This window comes from Entelurus aequoreus, linkage group LG15, assembly GCF_033978785.1.
Source record: "Entelurus aequoreus isolate RoL-2023_Sb linkage group LG15, RoL_Eaeq_v1.1, whole genome shotgun sequence".
Lineage (NCBI taxonomy): Eukaryota > Metazoa > Chordata > Actinopteri > Syngnathiformes > Syngnathidae > Entelurus > Entelurus aequoreus.
The window spans coordinates 44,915,456-44,929,078 of record NC_084745.1 but is presented as its reverse complement, the minus strand read 5'-3'; the positions used below and the strand labels follow the sequence as shown (position 1 = coordinate 44,929,078).

The following is a 13,623-nucleotide window of genomic DNA, read 5'->3' as shown; positions in this document are numbered from 1 at the left end:
ACCGAACCGAAATTTTTGTGTACCGTTACACCATTAATGTATACACATACATATACATACATATCATATACACACCTATACAAACATACATATAATAATAATAATAATAATACCTGGGATTTATATAGCGCTTTTCTAAGTACCCAAAGTCGCTTTACATGTTTAAAAACCCATCATTCATTCACACCTGGTGGTGGTAAGCTACTTTCGTAGCCACAGCTGCCCTGGGGTAGACTGACGGAAGCGTGGCTGCCAATTTGCGCCTACGGCCCCTCCGACCACCACCTATCATTCATTCATCATTCACTCACCGGTGTGAGCGGCACCGGGGGCAAGGGTGAAGTGTCCTGCCCAAGGACACAACGGCAGCAATTTTTTTTTTGGTAAGAGGCGGGGAGCGAACCTGCAACCCTCAGGTTTCTGACACGGGCGCTCTACCCACTACACCATGCCGCCCCAAATATAAACACATATACACACACGACACCTATATATTCTGTACATATATACATCTATAATATATATATATATATATATATATATATATATATATATATATATATATATATATATATATATAATATATATATACACACACACATGTATATATACACATATATACATACATATATACACACATATATACGCACACACACATTGGTAAACACATATATACATACTGTATATATATATGTATATATAGTTATATTTTTTGCACACTATTGACTGGTGATGCCCGAAAATTTGCCCGCTGAAAAAAGACGTACTTTGATCACCGGAACAGTGCTACCGAAACTGGTTATTGCGATGATGTACAGTAAGCCACGAGGTTGTCTGGATCGAGGCAGTATATATATATATATATATATACACACATATGTACGTACATACACACACACACACACACACATATATATATATATATATATATACATATATATATATATATATATATATATATATGTGTGTGTGTGTGTGTATGTACGTACATATGTGTGTGTATATATATATATATACAGTATATATATATATATTATATATTTATATATATATATATATACAGGTATATATATACTGTATATATATATATACACATTTATGTACGTACATACACACACACACACATATATGTATATATATATATATATATATATATATATATATATATATATATATATATATATATATATATATATATATATATATATATATATATATATATATATGTATATATATATGTATATATATATATATATATATATATATATATATATATATATACACATACACATATATGTACGTACACACACACACACACACACACACACACACACACACACACACACACACACACACACACACACACACACACACACACACACACACGTCACCTGATGCGACAGAAAAGAGGATTTCAGTTTATAATGTTGGTGGACTTCCTTAAAGACTCCTTTAGCTGCACATGATGGCCCAATCCCGTGCTGCTAACAAAAAAGTGACAACAGCAGTCCCTGAAGAAGGCATTGCTCTCATCCATTATGAGGATCATTCTTTATCTTGCAGCTATAAAAGGATGATGGCAGACGAGGAGAATACAATAAGTAGAAGAGCTGGCAGGGGGCTATGCTATTATTTTATGCTTGCTTCATCAATATTCTGGCAACTTGCCATTGAAGCCGTGGATGATTGACGAGAACTCGTATTCATTAATTAGAGAGCTCTAACTAAATATAGTAAGGATGGGTAAAAAAAAAAGTCGATACGCATCCGAATTGTGATTCTTATTCATTGTGATTCTGAATTGATCAAAAACTTTCAATAATATATTTTCAAAAAGTTTGTTTTAGATAATCTCGGCGCCAATACGTCAGCAGCCAAATGAGCTCTTGTACTGTAATTTATACACTAAGTAATAGATTGCTAACATCGGTTTGAATCGAGAATCGTGGTAAATCAAGAGACTTTAATAGATTCCGAATCAAATTGTCACTCCAAATATTGTAATCAATTATTAAGTACCACATTTTTCGGAGTATAAGTCGCTCCGGAGTATAAATCGCACCGGCCGAAAATGCATAATAAAGAAGGAAAAAAACATACATAAGTCGCACTGGAGTATAAGTCGCATTTTTGGGGGAAATTTATTTGATAAAACCCAACACCAAGAATAGACATTTGAAAGGCAATTTAAAATAAATAAAGAATAGTGAACAACAGGCTGAATAAGTGTACGTTATATGAGGCATAAATAACCAACTGAGAACGTGCGTGGTATGTTAACGTAACATATTATGGTAAGAGTCATTCAAATAACTATAACATATAGAACATGCTATACGTTTACCAAACAATCTGTCACTCCTAATCGCTAAATCCCATGAAATCTTATACGTCTAGTCTCTTACGTGAATGAGCGAAATAATATTTTTTGATATTTTACGCTAATGTGTTAATAATTTCACACATAAGTCGCTCCTGAGTATAAGTCGCACCCCCGGCCAAACTATGAAAAAAACTGCGACTTATAGTCCGAAAAATACGGTATATAATTATAAGTAACGATAAACCGTAATATCGATAACTGTGATAAAACTTCCGACGACCACGATACCCGTAATATGAAATGTTCATATCGTTACATACCTACTATTAAAGGGTTTCCCCTCGATTGCCAAGATACATGTGGCGGTGGGGTGTGGTTAGGGGCGTGGCCAATATGACATCTCATTATTTTCTATAATGCATATATTTTCTGTAAGAAGGCAAAAAAATACATACATTTAAAACCAAATCTGTTGTTATAGTATTAACATATATATTTGACATATAATGTTGCACTATTTGTCAATTGTGCAGCTTATTATACAATGTACTTTTATACATTTTTAGGTAGAGATTTATTTAAAAATCATTTTAGTCCACTCTATATTAAATCTAGCATGTATTTCCGGTGTTATTGTAGACTGTACAGGTGTTTCGAGACTGTTTACCTCTGTCGCTCCATGTCTGCGACAAAAAGCGAGCTCCATAGAGATGACGTCATAATTGCGTCGCCAGGGGGGGGAACCTCGAGGAACGTGCTTTTTTTGCCGTACCAGAATATGATGAAACGTATGTAGCACTTGGCTTCACCGTAACCACGGTGCAAGACGAGGAAAGACCGGTATGTTGCTTCCTTTAGTGTTAATAAGCTGACAACGTTATGCAGAAGTATAGTTAGAACAATTTTATAGACAAATTATACTATTCATAGTCACAGTGAAGATTGGGGGACGCAAAATATTTTCTTTTTCCTAGGAGGGGCGTAACAGAAAAGTACTGACACGCACGTATACACATATATGCATACATATATACACACTAGTGTTGTCCCGATACCAATATTTTGGTACCGATACCACTAAAAATATCGATGTAATCATAGTAGTATCGACTAGATACGCTCCTGTACTTGGTATCCTTACAGTAGATGTCAGGTGTAGATCCACCCATGGCGTTTGTTTACATTGTGACGCCAGTGAGCTACGGTGTGTAGTGAAGCATGTTTAGCTATTCCTCGTCCTGCAGGGATGATACTTGTAAGAAACTTTATTTGTCGCCATGCAGACAAGGATTAGTGATTTAGAAGTAGCCAAAACACTGCACACTGCGCATGGACTTTAGCCGCTAGCTAGCTAGCCATGTCTTAAAGCACCTCTTCCTGAGGGCGTTTCAGTGTTATAACTTCACCTTTATCGTTATTTTTTAAGCCAAAATGCGTCCATTCTCCCTTTTCTGTCTACACATTGTGTCTGCTTGTAAGTACTCTGTGATTGTACACTGCCGAACATGCTCCTCTGCTCGCAAAACCAGACGGGGGGCTGGGGGGGACACTGGTACTTTTTAGAGGCTGTATAGTACCAAATATGATTAATTAGTATAGCGGTACGATACTAGTAAAGTTAAAAAGTTAAAGTACCAATGATTGTCACACACACACACTAGGTGTGGCGAAGTTATTCTCTGCATTTGACCCATCCCCTTGTTCACCCCCTGGGAGGTGAGGGGAGCAGTGGGCAGCAGCGGTGGCCGCGCCAGGGAATCATTTTTGGTGATTTAGCCCCCAATTCCAGCCCTTGATGCTGAGTGCCAAGCAGGGAGGTAATGGGTTCCATTTTTATAGTCTTTAGTATGACTCTGCCGGGGTTTGAACACATAACCTACAGATCTCAGGGCGACAGCTCTCCTTGTGTACAAGTCTTTTCATGGTCTTGTACCAAAGTACCATATGAACCGTCTCAAGTTTTGAGAACCTCAGGAAACGGTCTCCAGCAGGTGCCTAGAGTCAGGACCAAACATGGTGAAACTGTATTTCAGTTTTACGCTGCTAAGATCTGGAATAGTCTTCCTGAAGATGTGAGACGGGCTTCAACGTCGGCAATGTTCAAATCCAGCCTAAAACACTTAAATTGTGCATATGATAACTGAAAGTATGAATTATTTAAATGTTTATTTATTCTGATTGTTTTACGATGATTGCGTGTTTTTATTTTCAATTAAAATATGACTTTCTATTTTTGCCTACTTTTAATTTTCTGTATAGCACTTTGAATGGCCTTGTGTACAAATTGTGCTCTATAAATAAACTTGCCTTAATAGATCAGGAAGTTAAAGTATTGTAAAATCGCCGATGATTAATGAATCATGTTTGGTATTATACCGCCTCTTCAAAGTACCGGTCCCGCACCCTGCCGTGCCCCCGTTGTCGTCATGTCATGTCATTGCTGGTTTACGAGCAACGGAGCATGTTCAGCAGCGCACAATCACAGAGTACTTACAAGCAGACACAGTGTGTAGACAGAAAAGGGAGAACGGACGCATTTTGGCTGAAAAACTGACGATAAAGGTGAAGTTATAACACTGAAACGTCCCCAGGAAGAGGTGCTTTGAGACATGGTTAGCTAGCTGGCGGCTAACGTCCATCCCTGATTGTAAATAATGTAAATAATTCAATGTGATTATCTTGTGTGATGACTGTATTATGATGATAGTATATATGATAGTATATATCTGTATCATGAATCAATTTAAGTGGACCCCGACTTAAACAAGTTGAAAAACTTATTCGGGTGTTACCATTTAGTGGTCAATTGTACGGAATATGTACTTCACTGTGCAACCTACTAATAAAAGTCTCAATCAATCAATCAATCAATCCGCCGTCGGCAGTGTTTTAGCTACTTCTAAATCAATAATCCTCGCGTCCATGGCGACAAATAAAGTACGTTTCTTACAAGTATCATCCCTGCAGGACGAGGAATAGCTAAACATGCTTAACTACACACCGTAGCTCACCGGCATCCCAATGTAAACAAACGCCGTTGGTGGATCTACACCTGACATCCACTGTAATGATTACGTCGATATTTTTGGCATCACATCTTATTTAGTTTTAAAAAAATTAATATTATGTTTATGAACTCAGGAAATATGTCCCTGGACACATGAGGACTTTGAATATGACCAATGTATGATCCTGTAACTACTTGGTATCGGATCGATACCTAAATTTGTGGTATCATCCAAAACTAATGTAAAGCATCCAGAAGAATAAGTGATTATTACATTTTAACAGAAGTGTAGATAGAACACATTAAAAGTAGGGATGTCCGATAATGGCTTTTTGCCGATATCCGATATTCCGATACTGTCCAACTCTTAATTACAGATACTGATATCAACCGATACCGATATATACAGTCGTGGAATTAACACATTATGATGCCTAATTTGGACAACCAGGTATGGTGAAGATAAGGTCCTTTTAAAAAAAAAATAAAAAAATAAAAAAAGTAAATAATTAATTTTCTTGAATAAAAAAGAAAGTAAAACAATATAAAAACAGTTGCATAGAGACTAGTAATTAATGAAAATTAGTAAAATTAACTGTTAAAGGTTAGTAATATTAGTGGACCAGCAGCACGCACAATCATGTGTGCTTACGGACTGTATCCCTTGCAGACTGTATTGATATATATTGATATATAATGTAGGAACCAGAATATTAATAACAGAAAGAAACAACACTTTTGTGTGAATGAGTGTGAATGAGTCTAAATGGGGGGAGGGAGGTTTTTTGGGTTGGTGCACTAATTGTAAGTGTATCTTGTGTTTTTTGTGTTGATTTAATAAAAAATAAAAAAACGATACCGATAATTTCCGATATTACATTTTAAAGCATTTATCGGCCGATATCGGCAGGCCGATATTATTGGACATCTCTAATTAAAAGAGAAAGTAAGCGGGTAATAACAGCAAATGAGCAATAGATTAATAATTAATTTTCTACCACTTGTCCTTAATAATGTTGACAAAATAATAGTATGATAAATGACACAATATGTTACTGCATATGTCAGCAGACTAAATTAGGAGCCTTTGTTTGTTTACTTACTTAAAAGACAAGTTGTCTTGTTTGTTCACTATTTTATTTAAGGACTAAATTGCAATAAGAAACATATGTTTAATGTACCCTAAGATTTGTTGTTAAAATAAAGCCAATAATGCTATTTTTTGTGGTCCCCTTTATTTAGAAAAGTATCAAAATAATTTTGGTACCGGTACCAAAATATTGGTATCGGGACAACACTACTAACCACTGGTCCACCGTGCAGCACTCTATAAATGAATATTAGAAAAAATGCGATCTCGCTGGACAGATTTGAATGAGAGCCCTAATTTATCTTGTGCTTATCTCAGCCGGATTTGAAGAACCAACAATCAGGGGACTTGAGAGGTTTGCTTTAGTCACTACTTTTAAGTTTTCAAATGTGTCCTAATAACCTCTAATTCTGACAGATTCCAAGCCCTTCCCCTCCTCTTAACAGACGGAAGGAGGAAAACCGTCGCAGAAGAAGAAAGAGTTTCCAGGAACTTACCAAATCAGACTCCTCACTGGCGGAGTGAAACATTTCTGCGTTAACAGACTCGGTGCTGCTCAGCCCAGCAACGGGGGGAGAGAAAAAAAAAACCCTTCCTCAGCGTCTGCTCATCTCCCCTCCGCTGTTCAAGAACTCCTCGTCTGGAGCACGAAAATGTGAAAGCCGGACAGAAGTTCCTCTCGGCCTTTCTTTAGTTCCTGAGAGAGGACCAGCGCCTTTCCCATGCCGGGAGTACGCTCCTTCAGAACACCACAACTGTCCCTCAGACCCAAAAAACAAGCACCCCCCCCTTTTCCCCAACCTCTGTCCCTCCCTTACACACACACACACACACACACACACACACACACACACACACACACACACACACACACACACACACACACACACACACACACACACACACACACACACACACACACACACACACACACACACACGAACATAGCTAGTTAGGAAGTAAGATCTATGGCCAACAGGGCTGGCCTGAAAATTCCAGAAAGCAGCTGCAGAAGCTTTTGTGTGTAAGTGAGGTCTTGGGAGTTCTACTTAGTCTGAGAAGAAGTTACGCTCAGAGACGACGTAGTCAGAAACACATGTTGGCCGGACGCAAATTTACGGAAGAAATGAGTATGCTTTCTAATGGCTCGACGGAGGAAAAAAAGCCATCAAAAGTTTCCATCTATTTTCTGTCTGACTTTGATATCAAGTAGAAATATACGTCAAAAGAAGGGAACTGCCAATCGATCGGTATCGGCTGAATTTTGTGGAAAAGTATGTGTTAGAATAATTGTATCTAAGTTATCACAATACTTTGTGTTGAAATGAGTTCCCGGCGAGAAGACAAAAGCTGTCTTCGAACCTACCAAGAAGAAGGCTTGTAAAACTCCACTGTGTAGGGGGGGAAGCAACATGAAGGTGTTCTGTTTCTTTCATGTATTGTAATCAACAGAAAGATATTGTCTTGACCCAAGAACTACAAAGCGAAGAGGAAGCAGGGTCTGACCTCCCTCAAGGCGACCTTTTCTGTGAACTGTTTACGACCTTTTCTTTTGAACTGTTCTGTAACCAAAGGCGGTGGCTGTTTACGACCCACGTACCTTAGAAACAGCTGTTGCCGTGTAATCAGGGAAAGTCCAAATAAAAGAGGTGGCGTACAATCTTTCGCCAGAGCGTGGGGAGACACTGTACGTCCGGACGTTTCTCCTCAAATTGAGCCAAATTGAATTCTGTCTCTGTTTAAATATTTGCTTCTTGTCTTGTTTAATAGATGTCATCAGTGCTTGAACCTGACAGTATGCGATCGCCATTGCTGATTTATGCCAATCACAAACATCGATTCCCTCTGGCTGACAATTAATTTTTAGTCCCCTGGCTGACAAGCGGCGAGCAGCTAATTATGTGTCTCCATACACAGTGTGGAGCCGCTCCCCAAGGATAACAACAACCATCTCCATTGCGGCAAATTTCTTAAAGGCCTACTGAAACCCACTACTACCGACCACGCAGTCTGATAGTTTATATATCAATGATGAAATCTTAACATTGCAACACATGCCAATACGGCCGGGTTAACTTATAAAGTGCAATTTTAAATTTCCCGGGAAATATCCGGCTGAAAACGTCTCGGTATGATGACGTTTGCGCGTGACGTCACGGAGTTTGCGGAAGTATTGAGACACCATTGTGTCCCAATACAAACAGCTTTGTTTTCATCGCAATATTCCACAGTATTCTGTGTTGGTGAATCTTTTGTAATTTGTTTAATGGACAATGAAGACAGCAAAGAAGAAAGCTGTAGGTGGGATCGGTGTATTAGCGGCTGGCTGCAGCAACACAACCAGGAGGACTTTGACTTGGATAGCAGACGCGCTACCGTGAGTACGCAGCTTTCTTCCAAACATTTGATCCCTTGCCCTTCCGTGCGTGCCGCTATGTGCATGTCACGTACGTAACTTTGGGGAAATATATATGCTGTATGAACTTTGCGGAAGTGAACGGTACTTTGGGCTGTGGGATTGAGTGTGTTGTGCGGGTGTTTGAGTTGTATTGGCGGGTTACATGGACGGGAGGGGGGAGGTGTTTGTTATGTGGGATTATTTTGTGGCATATTAAATATAAGCCTGGTTGTGTTGTGGCTAATAGAGTATATATATGTCTTGTGTTTATTTACTGTTTTAGTCATTCCCAGCTGAATATCAGGTCCCACCCGCCTCTCACAGCATCTTCCCTATCTGAATCGCTTCCACTGCCCTCTAATCCTTCACTTTCACTTTCCTCATCCACGAATCTTTCATCCTCGCTCAAATTAATGGGGTAATCGTCGCTTTCTCGGTCCGAATCGCTCACGCTGCTGGCGTCCATTATTGAAAACAATGTGCAGATGTGAGGCGCTCCACAACCTGTGACGTCACGCTACTTCCGGTGCAGGCAAGGCTTTTTTATCAGCGACCAAAAGTTGTGAACTTTATCGTCGATGTTCTCTACTAAATCCTTTCAGCAAAAATATGGCAATATCGCAAAATGATCAAGTATGACACATAGAATGCATCTGCTATCCCCGTTTAAATAAGAAAATCTCATTTAAGTAGGCCTTTAAGCATCATTATCAAGTACCATGTGGAAGACAAGGCTAAACATGTTACGAGCTGACAGCCAGCCAGGAGCGGCCATGCTAATAGCTAAGCTAACCGCTATACCAAGGAATAAGTGTTAAGTAACGTTTAAGAAGTGTCGATGGAAGTGTGTCACAGAAGAAAGTAAGCAGCTTTTAACAGAAAATTAACAAGTAGATTAATAAGCGTCAGGGTAACTTACACATCTGTGAAGCAGCCATTAATGCTGAAAGGTACATACAGGTTTTGGAGCAACATATGTTGCCATCCAAGCAACGTTATCATGGACGCCCCTGCTTATTTCAGCAAGACAATGTCAACACACGTGTTACAACAGCGTGGCTTCATAGTAAAAGAGTGCGGGTACTAGACTGGCCTGCCTGTAGTCCAGACCTGTCTCCCATTGAAAATGTGTGGCGCATTATGAAGCCTAAAATACCACAACGGAGACCCCCGGACTGTTGAACAACTTAAGCTGTACATCAAGCAAGAATGGGAAAGAATTCCACCTGAAAAGCTTCAAAAATTGGTCTCCTCAGTTCCCAAAGGTTTACCGAGTGTTGTTAAAAGGAAAGGCCATGTAACACAGTGGTGAACATGCCCCTGTGCCAACTTTTTTGCAATGTGTTGCTGCCATTAAATTATAAGTTAATGATTATTTGCACAAAAGGAAATACGTTTAAAAAAGTTAAAGTTAAAGTACAATGATAGTCACACACACACACTAGGTGTGGTGAAATTATTCTCTGCATTTGACCCATCCCCTTGTTCACCCCCTGGGAGGTGAGTGGGGCCGTGAGCAGCAGCGGTGGCCACACCCGGGAATCATTTTTGGTGATTTAACCCCCAATTCCAACCCTTGATGCTGACTGCCAAGCAGGGAGGTAATGGGTCCCATTTTTATAGTCTTTGGTATGACTCGGCCCGGGGTTTGAACTCACGGCCTACCGATCTCTCTACCGACACTCTAACCACCAGGCCACTGAGCAGGTTACAAGCAGTTCGAACATTAAATATCTTGTCTTTGCAGTCTATTCAATTGAATATAAGTTGAAAATGATTTGCAAATCATTGTATTCTGTTTTTATTGACGAATTACACAACGTGCCAACTTCACTGGTTTTGGGTTTTGTACAAACTGTAGATGCTAACATGTCTTCCGTTTTACAAGTCAAACAGATAAGATGGCAAAATACTTTTACCTTGTTTCTGTTTGTTTGCTCCTCCTAAATACTGTATGTAGGATGGTTTCTGATATTGTTTATGTAGTGCTAATGTGAAATGCCAGCTTTTTGATAGTTCAAACATTTCACCACAATGTCTTTTTCACTTTTGCAAAACATAAACCTTCGACAACTTCTCTCGTCCACTTAGTCATTACTTGTCGCTATCTCTATTTATCGGCACTGCTCCCCCCCCCCACCCTCCTCAGCACACAAACACTCAAACAGGCTCCATCACTGGCAGCGTGAGCTGCATCACCAATAGGTGCACCACTCTCATCTGCGCTCTATTGGAGCAGTCTTGCGCCTATTTTACTTATCAAACAAATCATTGCACCAACAAAATACAAATTAATGCTTTTTTCTAATCAAATTAATCGACTGACGAGGTGAACCATTGCAGCCCTACGTGATTGATATTGATATCAGCCGATCTCACTCATAGATGATCAGTATCGGAATCGGCTGCATCAAAACATTCCCAGTAGGGTATAGTATAGTACTGCGATACTAATGAATCATATTACCGCCTCTAAAAAGTACCGCCCCCCGCCGCTCCTTTTTTTAACGGGCATGGCGGCGCGTCGTCGTCACGTCATGACATTGCTGGTTTTACGAGCAGAGGAGCATGTTCGGCAGCGCACAATCACAGAGTACTTACAAGCAGACACAGTGTGTAGACAGAACAGGGACAACGGACACATTTTGGCTTAGAAACTAACGACAAAGGTGGAGCTATAACACTGAAACACCTTCAGGAAGAGGTACTTTAAGACATGGCTAGCTAGCTAGCTAGCAGCTAAAGTCCAGCCGCAGTCGGCAGTGTTTTAACTACTTCTAAATCACTAATCCTTATCTCCATGGCGACAAATAAAGTAAGTTTCTTACAAGTATCATCCTTGCAGGACGAGGAATAGCTAAACATGCTTCACTACACACCGTAGCTCACCGGCCTCACAATGTAAACAAATGCCATCGGTGGATCTACACCTGACAGCCACTGTAATGATACTAAGTACAGGCGCATATCTAGTCGATACTACCATGGTTACATCAATATTTTTTACCATCACAAAATCTTTTTTCCTTTTTTTATCATTCATATTATGTCTATAAACTCAAGAAACATGTCCCTGGACACATGAGGACTTAAATTATGACCAATTTTTGACCCTGTAAATACTTGGTATCGGAACAATACCTAAATTTGTGGTATCATCCAAAACTAATGCAAAGTATAAACAACAGAAAAATAAGTGATTATTACATTTTAACAGAAGTGTAGATAGAACATGTGAAATGAGAAAGTAAGCAGATATTAACAGTAAATGAACAAATAGATTAATACCCCATTTTTACAGCTTGTCCTTAAAAATTTAGAAAAAATAATAGAATGATAAATGACACAATATGTTACTGCATATGGCAGCAGCTAAATTAGGAGTCTTTGTTTGCTTATTTACTACTAAAAGACACGTTGTCTCGAATGTTCACTATTTTATTTAGGGACAAACTTGCAATAAGAAACATATGTTTGATGTACCCTAAGATATTTTGTTAAAATAAAGCCTATAATGCCATTTTTGTGGTCCCCTTTATTTAGAAAAGTATCAAAAAGTATTGAAATAGATTGTGGTACCGGTACCATAATATTGGGACAACCCTAATTCCTAGTAAAAAGTAATCGTTGTTCAGAATGGGGTGGAACCTGCTTGAAAACATGAGTGAGTTCAGAAAAGAGAGTTTAAAAGCACGAGAAGTCACATCAGAGGTCCTGGGGGGGGGGGGGGGGGGGGGGGGGGGGGGGGGGGGGGGGGTAAAGTATGACAAACTACAAGCACAATCCAGATTAGTGTTTTTTTAGTAGTGGTGAGTTGTTTTGTGTGCGGCAGGGCCTAAATCCTGGATTATATTGGGTTTGATCAGGGTTGACCGCTCCTGCAGGATTATGTTTCAAGGCGTGTGCTCGGCACGTGACAAAGTCAAAAAATGCATTCAACAGGCGCGTCATGAATTTCAGATACTTCCTTTTTTTTGTTTAATCCTTTCCCAAAGGGATGTGCCGATGCAAGTTTTTCCGCTTCCGACACGATACCGATATCGTAGCCTTGAGGATTGGCCAATAACGGTACGGATCTGATACGATATTAGCACAAATCATACATACCGTATTTTTCGGACTATAAGTCGCAGTTTTTTTCATAGTTTGGCCGGGGGTGCGACTTATACTCAGGAGCGACTTATGTGTGAAATTATTAACACATTAGCGTAAAATATCCAATAATATTATTTAGCTCATTCACGTAAGAGACTAGACGTATAAGATTTCATGGGATTTAGCGATTAGGAGTGACAGATTGTTTGGTAAACGTATAGCATGTTCTATATCAATCAATCAATCAATCAATGTTTATTTATATAGCCCTAAATCACAAAAGTGTCTCAAAGGGCTGTGTGTTATAGTTATTTGAATGACTCTTACCATAATATGTTACGTTAACATACCAGGCACGTTCTCAGTTGGTTATTTATGCCTCATATAACGTACACTTATTCAGCCTGTTGTTCTCTATTCTTTATTTATTTTAAATTGCCTTTCAAATGTCTATTCTTGGTGTTGGCTTTTATCAAATAAATTTCCCCCAAAAATGCGATTTATACTCCAGTGCGACTTATATATGTTTTTTTCCTTCTTTATCATGCATTTTCGGCAGGTGCGACTTATACTCCGAAAAATACGGTACTTGTATTATTTTGTAGTATGGAATGTTAGAAAAGGTTTGATCCCCACGGTTATGGTGTTAGTTTATTTGAATATGCATACAATTACAGTATGATACAGCACATATTGGGCAAGACACTTCC

At 39.1% G+C, this 13,623-nt stretch overlaps 1 protein-coding gene across 5 annotated transcripts in view; it reads right to left on the bottom strand.

Moving 5' to 3' along the window:
- The window catches only part of cacnb2a (calcium channel, voltage-dependent, beta 2a), a 190,779-nt gene that overhangs the window by 98,040 nt on the left and 79,116 nt on the right, over positions 1-13,623 (bottom strand). Inside the window, exon 1 of one of the 5 annotated variants that reach the window (XM_062021596.1) lies at positions 6,918-7,228. The exons of the other annotated variants lie outside the window; for them this stretch is intronic. Coding sequence (XP_061877580.1) covers positions 6,918-6,950 — 33 coding nt within the window. The 5' untranslated portion in view covers positions 6,951-7,228. Of the gene's footprint in view, positions 1-6,917; positions 7,229-13,623 lie in introns of those variants that run through there. 5 annotated transcript variants of the gene reach the window in all.